This window comes from Pseudophryne corroboree, chromosome 2 (genome assembly GCF_028390025.1).
Source record: "Pseudophryne corroboree isolate aPseCor3 chromosome 2, aPseCor3.hap2, whole genome shotgun sequence".
Lineage (NCBI taxonomy): Eukaryota > Metazoa > Chordata > Amphibia > Anura > Myobatrachidae > Pseudophryne > Pseudophryne corroboree.
The window spans coordinates 398,174,599-398,194,891 of NC_086445.1; the positions used below are offsets into that span (position 1 = coordinate 398,174,599).

The 20,293-nt window shown below is 48.5% G+C and overlaps 1 protein-coding gene across 4 annotated transcripts in view; it reads right to left on the reverse strand.

Annotated features, from left to right (window-relative positions):
• The window catches only part of AFF3 (ALF transcription elongation factor 3), a 771,336-nt gene that overhangs the window by 85,897 nt on the left and 665,146 nt on the right, over nt 1–20,293 (reverse strand). For all 4 annotated transcript variants that reach the window (XM_063953377.1, XM_063953378.1, XM_063953379.1 and 1 more), the window contains one exon: nt 15,479–15,594. In XM_063953377.1, the coding sequence (XP_063809447.1) occupies nt 15,479–15,594 (116 nt within the window). The remainder of the gene's footprint in view (nt 1–15,478; nt 15,595–20,293) is intronic.

A 20,293-nucleotide genomic window follows, 5' to 3' on the forward strand; every position in this document is an offset into this window, starting at 1 on the left:
GCTCAAATACTGCTTGGTGCGTCTTTAGATGCAACCATCTGTCGCACCAAGAAACTTGCACCAGCCCCAGGTACAGATTCTTCATCAGAGTATGGCCTACATTGTGAGCAACTATGCACCTGAGCTCGCAACCACTACACTGACACACAGGGTTTTTCCACACCAAATCAACAGAGGTTTAAGAATCTTTCCACATGGAGTATCTTTCCACTTAAGTTTATGCGCTTGCACAGAAGTGGGAGCGGGCACTCAGGGCCGGTTCTACACCTTGCTGCGCCCAGTGCGAAAGTTTCCACTGGCGCCCCTCCCCCCCCGGCACGGCAAAACAGTTCGTTGGCGGAAAATAGGGGCGTGGCTTCATAGGGGAGGGTCGTGGCCACAGTTGTGCCCCCAGTAGCTGTGCCCCCAGATTTTCCCCAAGTAGTTGTGCCCCCCAGTTGATTTGCCCCCCATATCTGTGCCCCCTGTAGCTGTGCCCCCTGTACTTGTGCCCCCCTGTAATTTGCCCCCAGTAGCTGTGCCCCTTGTAGCAGTGCCCACTGTAGTAGTGCCCCCAGTAGCTGTGCCCCCAGTTGATTTGCCTCCCTGTAGCAGTGCCCCCTGAAGATCTGCCCCTAGTAGCTGTGCCCCCAGTAGCTGTTCCCCTTGTAGCAGTGCCCCCATTATGTGCCCCCTGTAGATCTGCCTCCAGTAGCTGTGACCCTTGTAGCTGTGCCCCCTGTAGCAGTGCCCCCAGTATGTGCCCCCAGTAGCTGTGCCCCCAGTATGTGCCCCCTGTAGTAGTGACGCTTTTAAACCCTACAAGAAAAAAACAATACTTACCAGCCTCGCTCCTGCTTCCGGACTGCTGCTGCCGCTGCTGTCTCCGGGCGCCGGCTCCTCTCTATGGGAGAGACATCATGATGTCTCTCCCATCGCAGCGTCGCACTGACACTAGGGGTTAATTTTGACCTCTAGCGTCAGTCAGGGACGCCGGCTGCAACGGGCGCACGCGGCGCTCACTGCAGCCGGGGACCAGGGAGGGAGGGAGGATTTGTAGCGGCTCTTGCCACGGTGGCGCCCTCAGGGTAGCGGCGCCCCGGGCAAAAAGCCTGCTTGCCCGTGGCAAGAGCCACTACTGCGGGCACTGTCTGTAGAATCTAGTCCCCAAACACACCTGTCCTGAAGAGGAGCGCGCATTCCTCTAATGTGGTGATCTGGAAAAAATATGGGGGGTAATTCCAAGTTGATCGCAGCAGGATTTTTGTTAGCAATTGGGCAAAACCATGTGCACTGCAGGGGAGGCAGATATAACATGTGCAGAGAGAGTTAGATTTGGGTGGGGTGTGTTCAATCTGCAATCTAATTTGCAGTGTAAAAATAAAGCAGCCAGTATTTACCCTGCACAGAAATAAATAACCCACCCAAATCTAACTCTTTCTGCACATGTTATATCTGCCTCCCCTGCAGTGCACATGGTTTTGCCCAATTGCTATCAAAAATCCTGCTGCGATCAACTTGGAATTACCCCCATTGTTTGATGATTCTTAAATACAATTTTCATGAAACACGAAAAAATGAAAGTTCTTATAGCATGTGATGTGATCCCAAAATAAAACTTGGGGGATTTTTTAACAACAGTATGAAAAATATTTGAGGTTTTGTTTTTTTTCAAAGAATTTAAATATTGGCTTTTTGAGAAAATCTCATTTTGTTTTTACATTTTTCATTTTTATGAAAATATACTGCTGTGTTATATATTATATGAAAGCCAATAAAAAAGAGGTTTAAAATGAGACCTTGCTGAACTCACGCAAGTGCAATTTTAAAAAAACATTAATAGCAATTTTTTTGTGAAAAAAAAATGGCAACTTTAAAGGCATATAACTTCAAAACCATTGAACATATCAGCCTAAACATCCTTTACACCCATGGCAGTATTTAAAATACCAAATCTCTTTACAATCTGAAATGGTCAGTCTGAAACCTGTGCCTATTTGGTGTGGAATAACCACACTTGCCTATTCTCCCGGAATTGCCGGAAGGCTCCCGAAAATCCGTTGGCCCACCTGGCGCCCTGGAAGAGCAGGCAAGTCATCTAATTTTCAAGGTGTCCCCCCCCCCCCAACTTACTGAGTAAATTGGGCGGTTCAGGCAGTCAATGACGCGTCATCATAGACACGCCCCCTGCGGTATAATGCTGGTAACATAGGCATTACAGAGCACGGGCGTGGCTTCACTGATGTGCTCACGGTAAACACACCCCTGTTCCACCTCCACCCCACCCCCTCTATGCATGAGTGCCCTGCCCCGCCCCCCCTGCTGAGCTGACATGGCTACTCTCTCCCGGAGAGGGCAGTCAGGATGTCGGCAAACATGAAAATAACCAAACACCTGTAACACCCCCATAAGATGAGCCATCTCTGTGCATCCGCTTAGTGCCTCCCTGCCATCCCAGGAACACCGAAAACACTTTCAAGACACTTCTGAGACTGTATGTCATTTATATATATGTGTGTGCGTGTGTTGAAGGGGGGTGGGGGGGGGGGTTGTTTTGTAGATGTCTGTAATCATGCACAGGTGAGTTCATCTATTTTGCTGGGTCAGCAACTACTTAAGTGTTTATTAAGCATAAAGCATGAAATAAACAGGAATTGAGCTTACCAAAATGTTCTTAGTTTCATGAATAATAATAATAATAAGATTTTAAACCTACCGGTAAATCTATTTCTCCTAGTCCGTAGAGGATGCTGGGGACTCCGTAAGGACCATGGGGTATAGACGGGCTCCGCAGGAGATAGGGCACCTAAAAAGAACTTTGACTATGGGTGTGCACTGGCTACTCCCTCTATGCCCCTCCTCCAGACCTCAGTTAGAGAACTGTGCCCAGAGGAGATGGACAATACAAGGCAGGATTTAGCAATCCAAGGGCAAGACTCATACCAGCCCACACCAATCATACCATGTAACCTGGAACATACATAACCAGTTAACAGTATGAACAAAAACAAAAGTAACGGTCCAATACCGATGTCAACTGTAACATAACCCTTATGTAAGCAACAACTATATACAAGTCTTGCAGAGTTTCCGCACTGGGATGGGCGCCCAGCATCCTCTACGGACTAGGAGAAATAGATTTACCGGTAGGTTTAAAATCTTATTTTCTCTTACGTCCTAGAGGATGCTGGGGACTCCGTAAGGGGGTTTATACCAAAGCACCTAATCGGGCGGGAGAGTGCGTATGACTCTGCAGCACCGACTGAGCAAACGCTAGGTTCTCATCAGCCAGGGTATCAAACTTGTAGAATTTAGCAAAAGTGTTTGACCCCGACCAAGTCGCCGCTCGGCAAAGTTGTAAAGCCGAGACGCCTCGGGCAGCCGCCCAAGAAGAGCCCACCTTCCTAGTGGAATGGGCCTTAACCGAATTTGGTACCGGCAATCCAGCCGTAGAGTGAGCCTGCTGAATCGTATTACAGATCCAGCGAGCAATAGTCTGCTTTGAAGCATGAGCGCCAATGTTATTGGCCGCATACAGGACAAACAGAGCCTCTATTTTCCTAATTCTAGCCGTCCTGGCTACATAAATCTTTAAGGCCCTGACTACATCCAGGGATCTGGAATCCTCCAGGTCACCGGTAGCCACAGGCACCACAATAGGTTGATTCATATGGAACGACGAAACCACTTTAGGCAAAAATTGCGGACGTGTCCTCAATTCAGCTCGATCCACATGAAAAATCAAGTAGGGGCTCTTGTGTGAGAGAGCCGCCAATTCTGACACTCGCCTTGCTGATGCTAAGGCCAACAACATGACCACCTTCCAGGTAAGAAATTTCAACTCAACCTTGTTAAGCGGTTCAAACCAGTGTGATTTTAGGAACTGCAACACCACGTTCAGGTCCCATGGTGCCACTGGAGGCACAAAAGGGGGCTGGATGTGCAGCACTCCCTTTACAAACGTCTGGACTTCTGGAAGAGAAGCCAATTCCTTCTGAAAGAAAATCGAGAGGGCCGAAATCTGTACCTTAACCGAGCCTAATTTCAGGCCCATATCCACTCCTGTCTGTAGGAAGTGGAGAAGACGACCCAGATGAAAATCTTCCGTAGGTGCATTCTTGGTCTCACACCAAGACACATACTTTCGCCAGATACGGTGATAATGTTTAATCGTCACCTCCTTCCTAGCCTTTATTAAAGTAGGGATGACCTCTTCCGGAATCCCCTTTTTTGCTAGGATTCGGCGTTCAACCGCCATGCCGTCAAACGTAACCGCGGTAAGTCTTGAAATACACAGGGCCCCTGCTGCAACAGGTCTTCCCTCAGAGGAAGAGGCAAGGGGTCTCCTGTGAGCATCTCTTGTAGATCAGAGTACCAGGCCCTTCGAGGCCAGTCTGGGACAACGAGTATCGTCTGTACTCTTCTTCGTCTTATGATCCTCAACACTTTCGTGATGAGAGGAAGAGGAGGAAACACATAGACCGATTTGAACACCCACGGTGTTACCAGTGCGTCTACTGCTACTGCCTGAGGGTCCTGAGACCTGGCGCAATACCTCCGAAGTTTTTTGTTGAGGCGTGACGCCATCATGTCTATTTGAGGAGTTCCCCAAAGACGTGTTACGTCTGCAAAAAAAACTTCTTGATGAAGTCCCCACTCTCCTGGATGGAGATCGTGTCTGCTGAGGAAGTCTGCTTCCCAGTTGTCCACTCCCGGAATGAAGACAGCCGACAGAGCGCTTACATGATTTTCCGCCCAGCGAAGTATCATTGTGGCTTCCGCCATCGCGACTCTGCTTCTTGTCCCGCCTTGGCGGTTCACATGAGCCACTGCTGTGACATTGTCTGATTGAATCAGAACCGGTAGGTTTTGAAGAAAACTCTCCGCTTGTCGAAGGCCGTTGTAAATGGCCCTGAGTTCCAACACATTGATGTGTAGACAGGACTCCTGGTCTGACCAAAGACCCTGAAAAGTCTTTCCCTGTGTGACCGCTCCCCATCCTCGTGTCACAACTGAGGGCCTGAGCTGACGGGAGGCAGCCTCAGTTGTAGGGGCTGAGATGTACCGGAACCTGGGAGGTTGTATCAGACCCCTGGACATGTAAGTAACATAAATAATAACTGCCCGAAGGCGTGACCACGACAACTTGGATAAAAGTCAATGATGTTTATTATGACAACTCCGCAACACAGCAGCAGTAAAAGAAAACGTAAAAGTCAGCAAAGAATAAATACAGTTCCTGGGTACTACAGGATGGCAGGAGCCACAGGGCACTGGTAGTGTGAGATAGTTCTTATGATCTTCTAGATGGAAAGTCCTTACCAGGCCCGACTGTAGAAATGGAGATAACCCAGGATTGTGCCAGCTGGTGTTCCAGGAAAAGCTGGGTTGCTGAAGATAAAACAGCTGCTGTGGATACTGGCTGGAACCAGACTGTTGTTAGCACGGAGTGGATACTGGCTGGAACCAGTTAAATAATAAATGAACTTGGGAGCGATGAAATATGAACTGAAATGTAGAACTTGAGAGCGGAGAAATAATAATACCGGTGGAGAGTGGTAAAGTGTAGAAAGGACACCGGCCCTTTAAGGGAAGCTGTACTCTGCTGGAAGCTGAGCTGGAAGCAGGTAATGTTGTAGCTGGAAACAGATGAATCCACAATGGATTGGAGAGTCAGGCTACCCCGCAGGTGGAATGCTGGTGCGGGTCTCTATGGTGGAAGTCTTGAGACAGGAGCTGGAACCTGGAAGACAATCACAGGAGAGAGACAAACAGGAACTAGGTTTGACAACCAAAGCACTGACGCCTTCCTTGCTCAGGCACAGTGTATTTATACCTGCAGCAAGGAAGGGATTGGCTAGGCAATTATGCAGATTATCAATACTGAGAACAGATTGGTGGAAATGATCAGCTGACAGAATCCAAGATGGCTGCGCCCATGCAGACACTTGGAGGGAAGTTTGGTTTGTAATCCATGTGGTAATGAAAACAGTAATGGCGGCGCCGGCCACCGGAGACAGGAGGCGCCAGGCTGACAGATGCACATCCAACCACGCGGACACAGCGGAGGCCGCGGCTGACGTAATCGCCACTCAGACACTCTGCATGCAGAAGTTCAGGGACGGCGGCGGAGGCCGCGGGAGACGCCATGCCAGGTGTAATATGGCGTTTACTGTGACAGCGTCCCAGAGTGACAGGAGAGGATACAGGAATGTACACATCAGGATAACAGATGGGATCCGGTCCTGGAGCGCTGAGCCAGCCTTAGGAGGCATCTGATGGGTAAGAAATGGCGTCCAGATACCCGGATCGTGACAGCACCCCCCCCTTTAGGAGTGGCCCCAGGACACTTCTTTGGCTTTTGAGGAAACTTGGAATGGAATCTCCGGACCAAGGCAGGAGCATGGACATCAGAAGCATTGGTCCATGAACGTTCCTCAGGACCATAACCCTTCCAGTCAATAAGATATTGTAGTTGACCGTAACGGTGACGTGAGTCCAGGATCTTGGCCACTTCATACTCAACGCCTCGTTGAGTTTGGACTTTCGGAGTTGGAGGAAGTGAGGAATGAAACCGATTCAAGATCAGCGGTTTCAACAGGGAAACATGGAATGTCCTGGGTATTTTTAAGAAGGGAGGCAACTGGAGTCTGTAAGCAACAGGATTGATGACTTGTTCAATCTTGAAAGGACCGATATAGCGAGGTGCAAACTTCATACTGGGAACTCTTAACCTCAAATTCTTCGTGGATAACCATACCCGATCACCCACCTTGAGAGCAGGAACTGCTCGACGCTTCTTATCCGCAAACTTCTTGTACCTGAACGATGCCTTGAGCAGAGCTGATCGTACGCTCTTCCAGATATTGGCAAACTGATGCAAGGTGATATCCACTGCGGGAACAGAAGTTGCTGGAAGCGGTTGGAACTCAGGGACTTTAGGGTGGAATCCAAAGTTAGTGAAGAATGGTGTTGAAGCAGATGAAGAATGATACTGGTTGTTATGACAGAACTCGGCCCAGGGAAGTAATTGAACCCAGTCATCTTGAGAGGAGGACACATAGATGCGGAGGAAGACCTCCAAGTCCTGATTCACCCTCTCGGTTTGACCATTGGTCTGAGGATGGTAAGCCGTGGAAAACTTTAGCTTGACTTGGAGGACTTGACATAAACTTCGCCAGAATTTGGCTGTGAATTGAACTCCTCGATCAGAGATAATTTCTTCAGGAAGACCGTGGAGTCGGAAGATCTCTTGTATGAATACTTGAGCCAACTTGGAAGCTGACGGAAGACCGGTGAGAGGAATGAAGTGTGCCATCTTGGTGAACCGGTCAACTACCACCCAGATGGTATTGAACTTGTTGCACATGGGTAAGTCTGTAATGAAATCCATCGACAAGTGGGTCCATGGTCGACGGGGAACGGATAGTGGAACCAGTTGCCCCGCAGGCGACTGGCGGGATACTTTATGTTGGGCACACTTTGGGCAAGATGCAATAAACTCCAAGACGTCCTTTTTCAGAGTTGGCCACCAATAGGACCTAGAGATAAACTCCAGGGTTTTTTGGATACCTGTATGTCCGGCAAAACGGGAAGCATGGGCCCAATGCATGAGCTTCTTCCTTAGCATCGGCTTCACAAAACTTTTCCCAGATGGGGGCGTAGAGTCCATCCCTACCGTGGAGAATGCCAACGGACTTATAATAGGATGCTTGTCTGAAGACTCTGACTCATTTTCTTGCTCCCATGAGCGGGAAAGGGCATCGGCCTTGCGATTCTGAGAGCCCGGACAGAACTGGAGTTTAAAGTCGAACCTGGAAAAGAAAAGTGCCCATCTGGCCTGACGAGGGTTGAGACATTGTGCGCCTTTCAAATATAGAAGGTTCTTGTGGTCTGTAAGGATGGTGATTAAATGAGAAGCTCCCTCCAACAGATATCTCCACTCCTCTAGAGCGAGCTTGATGGCTAGCAACTCCTGGTCGCCAATGGCATAGTTGCGCTCCGCTGGGGAGAACTTCCGTGAGAAGAAACTGCAAGGATGTAAATGGCCATCTTTAGCCCTCTGAGATAACACCGCTCCTACTCCAACGGAGGAGGCATCCACCTCTAGGATGAAAGGAGAGTCGATGTCAGGCTGTTTCAGGACAGGCGCAGAGATGAACCTCTGTTTTAAAAGATGAAAAGCTTGCATGGCTTCTTCAGACCACTTGGACGGGTTAGCACCCTTCTTGGTGAAAGCAGTAATAGGCGCCACAATGGTGGAAAAGTCTCGTATAAACTTTCGGTAATAATTGGCGAACCCTAAGAACCTCTGGACCCCTTTGAGGGTTAAGGGTACCGGACAATTCTGAATTGCTTGTAGTTTCTCAGGATCCATCTCTAGTCCGGAACCGGACACAATGTACCCTAGAAACGGAATGGACTTGACTTCAAAGACGCATTTCTCTAATTTGCAATAGAGATGATTGACACGGAGACGGGACAGTACCTCCTTTACCCAAAAACGATGTTCCTCTAAATTGTTGGCAAAAATGAGGATATCATCTAGATAGACCACGACATGACGGTATAGAATGTCTCTGAAGATCTCATTGACGAAATGCTGGAAGACAGCTGGAGCATTGCTCAATCCGAAGGGCATGACGAGGTACTCATAATGTCCGTCACGGGTGTTAAATGCGGTCTTCCACTCGTCACCCTCACGGATCCGGATGAGATTGTATGCACCTCGCAAGTCCAGCTTTGTAAAGATGGTAGCTCCGCTAACTCTGTCAAAGAGCTCAGTAATCAGGGGTAAAGGATAACGGTTCTTGATGGTAATGTCGTTCAAACCTCTGTAGTCGATGCACGGCCGCAGACCACCATCTTTCTTTTTTACAAAAAAGAAGCCTGCGCCGGCTGGAGAAGAAGAAGGTCGAATGAACCCCTTTGCTAGGTTCTCTTTAATATATTCTTCCATAGAATGCGTCTCAGGCAGAGACAACGGATAAGTTCGGCCTCGAGGTGGAACCTTCCCTGGAACGAGATCAATCGGACAGTCCCATTCTCTATGAGGAGGAAGGATATCAGCAGAAGCTTTACTGAACACATCCGTGAAATCTTGATATGGAGGAGGTGGAACATCAGACGACCTGGGGGAGGAAGAACAGACAGGCAATACTTTAAACAAACATGTCTCAGCACAGGAGGAACCCCATGCCAGGATTTGCGTAGTCGTCCAATCAATTGTAGGATTGTGAAGACGGAGCCATGGAAGGCCCAGGACCACAGGATGTGTGGCTCTTGGAATCACTAAAAAAGAAATAAGTTCGGAATGAAGAACTCCCACTCTCAGACGAACTGGTAGAGTCCTTAAAGAAATAACTGCATCAAAAATTTTGCTGCCATCCACGGCAGTTAAAGAAATGGACGAAGGAAGTCTCTCGGTGGGTAGGGACCACCGTTTAACATAGGCTTCGGTAATAAAGTTCCCAGCTGCTCCGGAATCAAGGAGGGCAATGACGTTCCGATAACGTTGAGCAACTTGAAACGAGACTGGGAGATTACAATCTTGAGAAGATGGAGAGGAGATCATTACTCCTAGCCGGCCCTCTCCTTGGCGAGCTAGGATTTGGAGTTTCCCGGACGTTTGGGACAGGCATTAATGGTGTGAGACGGAGCTGCACAATAGAGACAGAGAAACTCGGAGAGACGTCTTCGGCGCTCAGCAGGAGTTAAACGGGAACGGCCAAGTTGCATGGGCTCATCTTTAGATGGTGACAGTTGACGAGGAGGAGGAGCAGAAGATTTTGGAGCAGATGATCTTCCACGCTCAGTTGCTCTCTCTCTGAAACGTAAATCAACTTTCGTGCAGAGTGAGATTAGCTCATCTAACTTAGAAGGTAAGTCTCTGGTAGCTAACTCATCTTTAATACACTCAGATAAGCCATGCCAGAATGCAGCATACAGGGCCTCGTCGTTCCATGCCAGTTCGGACGCCAGGATCTGGAACTGTATCAGATATTGTCCTACAGTACGTGACCCCTGGCGTAAACGGAGAATCTCGGATGAAGCTGAGGTTACCCGGCCTGGCTCGTCGAAGATGCGCCTGAATGTTGACACGAAGGCAGTGTAGGAAGATAGCAGGGTGTCGGACCTCTCCCATAACGGTGATGCCCAATCAAGGGCTGAGCCACTGAGAAGAGAAATAATGTAGGCAATTTTTGTACGGTCACTGGGAAAATTGCCAGGTTGTAGCTCAAACTGAATCTCACACTGGTTGAGAAACCCCCTGCAGAATCTTGGAGATCCGTCAAATTTTGCTGGCGTTGGAAGATGAAGACGTGGAGCAGAAATGGGTAAGGTGGGTGGGGTTATAGCTGGAGTCACTGTGGTTGACGCACCAGACGCGCCTGATCCACGGAGAGTTGTCTGAATCCCATCCAGCCGAGTAGAGAGATCCTGGAGAAAGCGGATGATGTGGCCCTGTGCAGCCTCCTGATGTTCTAGTCGGGCTGCCAGTTCTTGCATCGGCCTGGCCGCTTGATCCTGGTCTCCGGCTGGATTCATTAGGTCAGTGCTTACTGTCACAACTGAGGGCCTGAGCTGACGGGAGGCAGCCTCAGTTGTAGGGGCTGAGATGTACCGGAACCTGGGAGGTTGTATCAGACCCCTGGACATGTAAGTAACATAAATAATAACTGCCCGAAGGCGTGACCACGACAACTTGGATAAAAGTCAATGATGTTTATTATGACAACTCCGCAACACAGCAGCAGTAAAAGAAAACGTAAAAGTCAGCAAAGAATAAATACAGTTCCTGGGTACTACAGGATGGCAGGAGCCACAGGGCACTGGTAGTGTGAGATAGTTCTTATGATCTTCTAGATGGAAAGTCCTTACCAGGCCCGACTGTAGAAATGGAAATAACCCGGATTGTGCCAGCTGGTGTTCCAGGAAAAGCTGGGTTGCTGAAGATAAAACAGCTGCTGTGGATACTGGCTGGAACCAGACTGTTGTTAGCACGGAGTGGATACTGGCTGGAACCAGTTAAATAATAAATGAACTTGGGAGCGATGAAATATGAACTGAAATGTAGAACTTGAGAGCGGAGAAATAATAATACCGGTGGAGAGTGGTAAAGTGTAGAAAGGACACCGGCCCTTTAAGGGAAGCTGTACTCTGCTGGAAGCTGAGCTGGAAGCAGGTAATGTTGTAGCTGGAAACAGATGAATCCACAATGGATTGGAGAGTCAGGCTACACCGCAGGTGGAATGCTGGTGCGGGTCTCTATGGTGGAAGTCTTGAGACAGGAGCTGGAACCTGGGAGACAATCACAGGAGAGAGACAAACAGGAACTAGGTTTGACAACCAAAGCACTGACGCCTTCCTTGCTCAGGCACAGTGTATTTATACCTGCAGCAAGGAAGGGATTGGCTAGGCAATTATGCAGATTATCAATACTGAGAACAGATTGGTGGAAATGATCAGCTGACAGAATCCAAGATGTCTGCGCCCATGCAGACACTTGGAGGGAAGTTTGGTTTGTAATCCATGTGGTAATGAAAACAGTAATGGCGGCGCCGGCCACCGGAGACAGGAGGCGCCAGGCTGACAGATGCACATCCAACCATGCGGACACAGCGGAGGCCGCGGCTGACGTAATCGCCACTCAGACACTCTGCATGCAGAAGTTCAGGGACGGCGGCGGAGGCCGCGGGAGACGCCATGCCAGGTGTAATATGGCGTTTACTGTGACAGCGTCCCAGAGTGACAGGAGAGGATACAGGAATGTACACATCAGGATAACAGATGGGATCCGGTCCTGGAGCGCTGAGCCAGCCTTAGGAGGCATCTGATGGGTAAGAAATGGCGTCCAGATACCCGGATCGTGACACCTCGGAGGCTCGCGTCCGTGGTAACCAGGATCCAGTCCTGAATCCCGAACCGGCGACCCTCCAGCAGGTGAGCACTTTGCAACCACCACAGGAGGGACACTCTGGTTCCTGGGGACAGAGTTATTTTACGATGTAAGTGCAGATGGGACCCGGACCACTTGTCCAGAAGGTCCCATTGAAAAGTCCTTGCATGGAACCTTTCCGAAGGGAATGGCCTCGTAGGCCGCCACCATTTTCCCCAGAACTCGAGTGCATTGGTTAACTGACACCCTTTTCGGTTTTAGCAGGTCTCTGACCATGTTCTGGATGTCTTGGGCTTTCTCTATTGGGAGGAAGACCTTCATTTGTTCCGTATCCAGTATCATACCTAGGAGCGGTAGTCGAGTTGTCGGAATCAACTGTGACTTCGGTAGATTTAGAATCCAACCGTGTTGCTGGAGCACTCTCAGAGAGAGCGCCACACTGCTCAGCAATTTCTCCCTTGATCTCGCTTTTATCAGGAGATCGTCCAAGTATGGGATAATTGTGACTCCATGCTTGCGCAGGACCACCATCATTTCCGCCATTATCTTGGTGAAAATCCTCGGGGCCGTGGAAAGTCCAAACGGCAATGTCTGAAATTGGTAATGACAATCCTGTACAGTGAATCTCAGGTATTCCTGATGGGGGACATATATGGGGACATGAAGGTACGCATCCTTTATGTCCAGAGACACCATAAACTCCCCCTCCTCCATGTTGGCTATTATTGCTCTGAGAGATTCCATTTTGAATTTGAATCTTTTTATGTACAGGTTTAGGGATTTCAGATTCAAAATCGGTCTGACCGTACCGTCCGGTTTCGGGACCACAAATAGGGTTGAATAGTAACCTCTTCCCTGCTGGTGCAGGGGAACCTTTATTATTACTTGCTGTATACACAGCGTTTGAATTGCAGCTAACACTACATCCCTTTCCGATGTGGAAGCTGGTAGGGCCGATTTGAAAAATCGGCTCGGGGGCACATCCTCGAATTCCAATTTGTAACCCTGGGAAACTATTTCCAACACCCAGGGATTCAGGTCCGAACTGACCCAGGCCTGACTGAAAAGTCGAAGACGTGCCCCCACCGGTGCGGACTCCCTCAGGGGAGTCCCAGCGTCATGCTGTGGTTTTTGGAGCAGCCGGGGAGGACTTTTGTTCCTGGGCACCTGCCGAAGCAGGTGCTCTCTTGCCTCTGCCCTTACTTCTGGCGAGGAAAGAGGATCCCCGACCTCTTTTGGACTTGTGCGACCGAAAAGACTGCATCTGATAGGGTGTTGCTTTCTTTTGCTGTTGGGGAATATATGGTAAAAAATTTTATTTACCTGCTGCAGCTGTGGAAACCAGGTCCGTCAGCCCATCCCCAAACAATACATCACCCTTATAGGGTAGCACTTCCATATGTTTTTTGGAATCCGCATCACCCGTCCATTGGCGAGTCCATAAGGATCTTCTCGCTGAGATAGACATGGCAGTGGCCCTAGAAGCTAGCAATCCCATGTCCCTTTGAGCATCCCTCATAAATAAGACTGCGTCTTTTATATGGGCTAGAGTTAGGAATATAGTATCCTTATCCATAGTATCAAATTGATCTGTCAGCTCATCTGTCCAAGCTGCAATTGCGCTACACACCCATGCCGACGCAATCGTCGGTCTTAACACAGCACCCGTATGAGAATAAATACCCTTTAAGGTAGTTTCTTGCCTGCGATCTGCAGGGTCCTTAAGGGCCGCTGTGTCAGGAGACGGTAGCGCCACTTTCTTGGACAAGCGCGTCAGGGCCTTGTCCACAGTGGGGGGTGATTCCCAAATCTCCCTGTCCTGCTTAGGGAAGGGGTATGCCATAAAAATTCTTTTGGGTATCTGCGGTCTCTTATCCGGAGTCTCCCAAGCTTTTCCAAAGAACTCATTTAATTCATGAGATGTGGGAAAATTAATAATCTGTTTCTTTTCCTTAAACATGTGTACCCTTGTGTCGGGGACCGAGGGTTCATCCACAATATGCAACACATCCCTTATTGCCACAATCATACACTGAATGGTTTTAGTCACCCGAGGGTGCAATTTTACTTTGTCATAGTCGACACTGGAATCAGTATCCGTGTCGGTAGTAGTGTCTTGTGTTAAGGGACGCTTTTGAGACCCCGACGGGCCCTGTGAGTCGGTCCAATCTGAGGATTGACCGCCTGATGTCCCCCCTAAACCAGCCTTATCAAGCCTTTTAATGTAAAGATGCCACACTTGCATGCAACGTATGCCACATGTTCATCCAATCTGGAGTCGGCACAACCGACGAGGACACACCACTCATTTGCTCCACCTCCTCCTTGGAGAAGCCTTCCGCCTCAGACATGTCGACACACACGTACCGACACCCCACACACACAGGGATTAACCTATAAGGGGACAAAACCCCAACCAGGTCCTAAGGAGAGACAGAGAAAGAGTATGCCAGCACACACCAGCGCTTAACAACACTGGAAGAAAATATATATATCCAGATAGCGCTTTTTTATATATATTATGTCAATTCCCACTCACTGCGTCGCCAAAGTGCCCCCTTCCTCTTTTTTCCAGCCTGTGTTCAGCAGGGGAGAGACCAGGGAGCCAGCGTTTTCTTTCTCATGCAGCTTCTATGGAGAAAATGGCGCTGGTTAGTGCTGAGGATCAAGCCCCGCCCACCCGACGGCGGGCTTCGGTCCCAGTGATTTTTCAATAAAATGGCGGGGGATCAGGGATTTACTGCCTCCGCAGTCTAATGCCACTGTTTTGTGCCAAAATGTGAGGTTTATTGCTGCCCAGGGCGCCCCCCCCTGCGCCCTGCACCCTTCAGTGCTGCTCTGTGTGTGTGTGACTGGGAGCAATGAAGATCTGATGTCTTCTGCCGCCTAAGATGTACGCTTCTACCTTCGGCATCTGTGAGGAGGACGGCGGCGCGGCTCCGGGACGAACCCCAGGTGAGACCTGTGTTCCGACTCCCTCTGGAGCTAATGGTGTCCAGTAGTCTTAGAAGCAGTGCCCAACTTGACAAGCCAGCTCTGCTTCTCTCTCCTCGGTCCCACGATGCAGGGAGCCTGTTGCCAACAGGACTGCCTGAAAATAAAAAACCTAACAAAATTATTTTTCCACAGAAAACTCTGGAGAGCTCTCTGCAGTGCACCCATTCTCCTCTGGGCATAAGATCTAACTGAGGTCTGGAGGAGGGGCATAGAGGGAGGAGCCAGGGCACACCCATAGTCAAAGTTCTTTTTAGGTGCCCTATCTCCTGCGGAGCCCGCCTATACCCCATGGTCCTTACGGAGTCCCCAGCATCCTCTAGGACGTAAGAGAAAATAATAATAACAACAACAACAACAACAACAACAACAACAACGGAGGCCTCAATTTACTCATATCACTGTCATAGTAAATAACGTGAATTATTATTTACTCACTGTAACGTTTTTTGTTATACCTGTAGAGAACAGCTGGAACAGATGTCAAATCTACAATATAAAACCAGTAACTAACACGGTACTTAACACTGAATAAAGTAACAGCCAAACTGACTCTAGGGAGCAATCATATCTGCTTGAGTCCTACAAAGAAGGGGAAATCTGTACCTGTTGGGGTTTGTACTGTCTCTGTTTGATGTATGATAATTGTCCACAGGGAACCGCAAAGTGTCTTCCATTTCAGCAAGATTCTTCTTTGTCGCCTTACAGCCTTCACTTTCACACTACACAATATAAACATCTGTTTAAAAAGTGTGCATATCTCTGCAGATTTACTATAAAAAAACTTTTCTTTTTGGCAAATTAACTGTATCACCTTGTCACACAAAGGTATTTTTATGCCATCATATCAATAGATAGTCATGATTAAGGTGTTGGGAACAAAGCGAAAAATCAAGTAATACCGCTTTTAGACCAGTATAGCGGGTCGCAGCCGGGAGCCCTGACACGGGTGCTACCCGGCTGCGACTCGCGTCAGCCCCCTTTTAGACCGGAGTCACCAGCCCGGCATTTTGCCGGGTTGGTGACGTTGCCAGTGACGCGACGGGGGCGGCGCTCGGAGATCACATGATCTCCAAGCGCCGCCCGCACATAGAGTGTAAACGGGAAGCCGAGTCGCACGATCGGGCTCCCGTTTACACTGAACAGTTTGCCGGGTTGAACACGTGTCACTCGACCCGGATTATTCCAACTCTGCCCTTTTACACCAAGCAGTAACACGGGTTATGCATGTTCATGTGCAATAACCCGTGTTATATGCTGCCGGTGTAAAAGGGGTATAACTGTGCACCTTGGAAAAACTATGCCGCACTGCAGGTGGGGAAGATGTAAAATGTGCAGAAAGATTAATACTCCTTTCACCGAGCCTTTGACCCGAGAAAAGCCAGGTAACCCGGGTTGTTTGTCAGTGTATGCAGGTCAACTCAGGTGAAGTGTGCAGAACCTGGTCATTTCTAGGGTTATTTCTAGGTCTTAGTAGGATACTGTACACTGCGTTGGGAAAAGGAGGACACAGATTAAGTTAAAAGGAGCTCATAGCGCTCCTTTTTTAATACTCCCTTAATTCAGAGGCATGGACCAGGGAAACCCCTGTTCATGACCAAAGTCACAGAGTCGGGGCACAAACCCAGGTAGAACCGATTCACACTGACACACAACCTGGGTTTTTCCCAGGTCCCTGCCTCGGAGTAAAGGGGTATCAACATAGTTTGGAACTGTTTTCCTTATCCCTGCTCAGACCCAGGATTTTGGTCTGAAAAGGGTATTAGATGTGAGAGAGTTGTATCCTAGCACAAATCTAGATTGCAGTGTATAATACAGCTGCCCAACATTTGTAGACTACATGCAAATGGCGCTAGTATTTAACTTGCATGTAAAATAATAATACATTTATTTGCACTTCTCGCAGTGCAAAATGGTTTGTTTCAGATACTATAGTAAGTTGCTTGCTTTTTTTGTTTTGCTTTGCCCCCAATTAACAATCAGCCTGTAATTGACGAAATCAAGTTAAAATTGTGTTATGGTTCAGTTTAACCAAAAATAATTTCTTAACTTTTCTTATACTGCCATACTTTCTATACCAAGGGGTTATTTTAAGCACAGATTGTTAAGGGATAAAATGTTATGTTGATTATTAATTGCATTTTTGGAGTGCATTTATAATTTACATATTCTGTATTTTTTATTGATATTTGTGACTCAACTTTTTATATGAAGGAAAAAAAAGGTCAGTTAACAGAATCATGCTTAATTTTAAACCCCCCATTTCTCCTTCTTCCTTATAACATACACTGGATTAACTAATGCCTTCCTTCTCGATGACTAAGAAAGCACTGAAAGACATACTGTAGGTGGTGATTCAGACCTGATAGCTAAGCTGCTAAAATTGTTATGCTGCGTTCAGATAGTCGCCACCCAAGGGGAGTGTATATCTGCCGTGCATGTGTGTGATCGCATGTGTATGCCAAGCTGCTAAAGATCCCTCAGTCATCGGACAGCTGCAAATCCCTTCACACCTCATTCACCATTGAAGGATTTTTCTACTGTGTGCAGTCTGTGCGCAGCCCAGGATTTACTCCTCCAGTGCGATGAGAACAGGCTGACCGGGGCTGGAGCGGACGTCACACACACTCCCTGAAAACGATTGGTAACGCCTGCGTTTTCCTGACACTCCCTGAAAACAGTCAGTTAACACCAACAAACTGCCTCTTCCTGTCAATCAGCATGCGAATGGCTTTGCGTTGCGATTGCATGTTTTGCACCAGCCTGTCGCTGACTGGCAATGCCTGTTGTTGTTTGGCGATGCACGTGCACATTGCGGTGCATATGCATGCGCAGTCTATTGCTGATCGCCCGCTGTGCGAAAACGCACAGCAGCAATTAGGTCTGAAAACTAGAGATGTGCACTTGAAATTTTTCGGGTTTTGTGTTTTGGTTTTGGGTTCGGTTCCGCGGCCGTGTTTTGGGTTCGACCGCGTTTTGGCAAAACCTCACCGAATTTTTTTTGTCGGATTCGGGTGTGTTTTGGATTCGGGTGTTTTTTTCAAAAAACACTAAAAAACAGCTTAAATCATAGAATTTGGGGGTCATTTTGATCCCAAAGTATTATTAACCTCAAAAACCATAATTTCCACTCATTTTCAGTCTATTCTAAACACCTCACAATATTATTTTTAGTCCTAAAATTTGCACCGAGGTCGCTGGATGACTAAGCTAAGCGACCCTAGTGGCCGACACAAACACCTGGCCCATCTAGGAGTGGCACTGCAGTGTCACGCAGGATGGCCCTTCCAAAAAACACTCCCCAAACAGCACATGACGCAAAGAAAAAAAGAGGCGCAATGAGGTAGCTGTGTGAGTAAGCTAAGCGACCCTAGTGGCCGACACAAACACCTGGCCCATCTAGGAGTGGCACTGCAGTGTCACGCAGGATGGCCCTTCCAAAAAACACTCCCCAAACAGCACATGACGCAAAGAAAAAAAGAGGCGCAATGAGGTAGCTGTGTGAGTAAGATAAGCGACCCTAGTGGCCGACACAAACACCTGGCCCATCTAGGAGTGGCACTGCAGTGTCACGCAGGATGGCCCTTCCAAAAAACACTCCCCAAACAGCACATGACGCAAAGAAAAAAAGAGGCGCAATGAGGTAGCTGTGTGAGTAAGATAAGCGACCCTAGTGGCCGACACAAACACCTGGCCCATCTAGGAGTGGCACTGCAGTGTCACGCAGGATGGCCCTTCCAAAAAACACTCCCCAAACAGCACATGACGCAAAGAAAAAAAGAGGCGCAATGAGGTAGCTGTGTGAGTAAGATAAGCGACCCTAGTGGCCGACACAAACACCTGGCCCATCTAGGAGTGGCACTGCAGTGTCACGCAGGATGGCCCTTCAAACAAATACTCCCCAAACAGCACATGACGCAAAGAAAAATGAAAGAAAAAAGAGGTGCAAGATGGAATTGTCCTTGGGCCCTCCCACCCACCCTTATGTTGTATAAACAGGACATGCACACTTTAACCAACCCATCATTTCAGTGACAGGGTCTGCCACACGACTGTGACTGAAATGACGGGTTGGTTTGGACCCCCACCAAAAAAGAAGCAATTAATCTCTCCTTGCACAAACTGGCTCTACAGAGGCAAGATGTCCACCTCATCATCATCCTCCGATATATCACCGTGTACATCCCCCTCCTCACAGATTATCAATTCGTCCCCACTGGAATCCACCATCTCAGCTCCCTGTGTACTTTGTGGAGGCAATTGCTGCTGGTCAATGTCTCCACGGAGGAATTGATTATAATTCATTTTAATGAACATCATCTTCTCCACATTTTCTGGAAGTAACCTCGTACGCCGATTGCTGACAAGGTGAGCGGCGGCACTAAACACTCTTTCGGAGTACACACTTGTGGGAGGGCAACTTAGGTAGAATAAAGCCAGTTTGTGCAAGGGCCTCCAAATTGCCTCTTTTTCCTGCCAGTATAAGTACGGACTGTCTGACGTGCCTACTTGGATGCGGTCACTCATATAATCCTCCACCATTCTTTCAATGGGGAGAGAATCATATGCAGTGCCAGTAGACGACATGTCCGACTCCGTAATCGTTGTCAGGTCCTTCAGTCCGGACCAGATGTCAGCATCAGCAGTCGCTCCAGACTGCCCTGCATCACCGCCAGCGGGTGGGCTCGGAATTCTGAGCCTTTTCCTCGCACCCCCAGTTGCGGGAGAATGTGAAGGAGGAGATGTTGACAGGTCGCGTTCCGCTTGACTTGACAATTTTCTCACCAGCAGGTCTTTGAACCCCAGCAGACTTGTGTCTGCCGGAAAGAGAGATCCAAGGTAGGTTTTAAATCTAGGATCGAGCACGGTGGCCAAAATGTAGTGCTCTGATTTCAACAGATTGACCACCCGTGAATCCTTGTTAAGCGAATTAAGGGCTCCATCCACAAGTCTCACATGCCTAGCGGAATCGCTCTGAGTTAGCTCCTCCTTCAATGTCTCCAGCTTCTTCTGCAAAAGCCTGATGAGGGGAATGACCTGACTCAGGCTGGCAGTGTCTGAACTGACTTCACGTGTGGCAAGTTCAAAGGGCAGCAGAACCTTGCACAACGTTGAAATCATTCTCCACTGCGCTTGAGACAGGTGCATTCCACCTCCTATATCGTGCTCAATTGTATAGGCTTGAATGGCCTTTTGCTGCTCCTCCAACCTCTGAAGCATATATAGGGTTGAATTCCACCTCGTTACCACTTCTTGCTTCAGATGATGGCAGGGCAGGTTCAGGCGTTTTTGGTGTTGCTCCAGTCTTCTGTACGTGGTGCCTGTACGCCGAAAGTGTCCCGCAATTCTTCTGGCCACCGACAGCATCTCTTGCACGCCCCTCTCGTTTTTTTAAATAATTCTGCACCACCAAATTCAAGG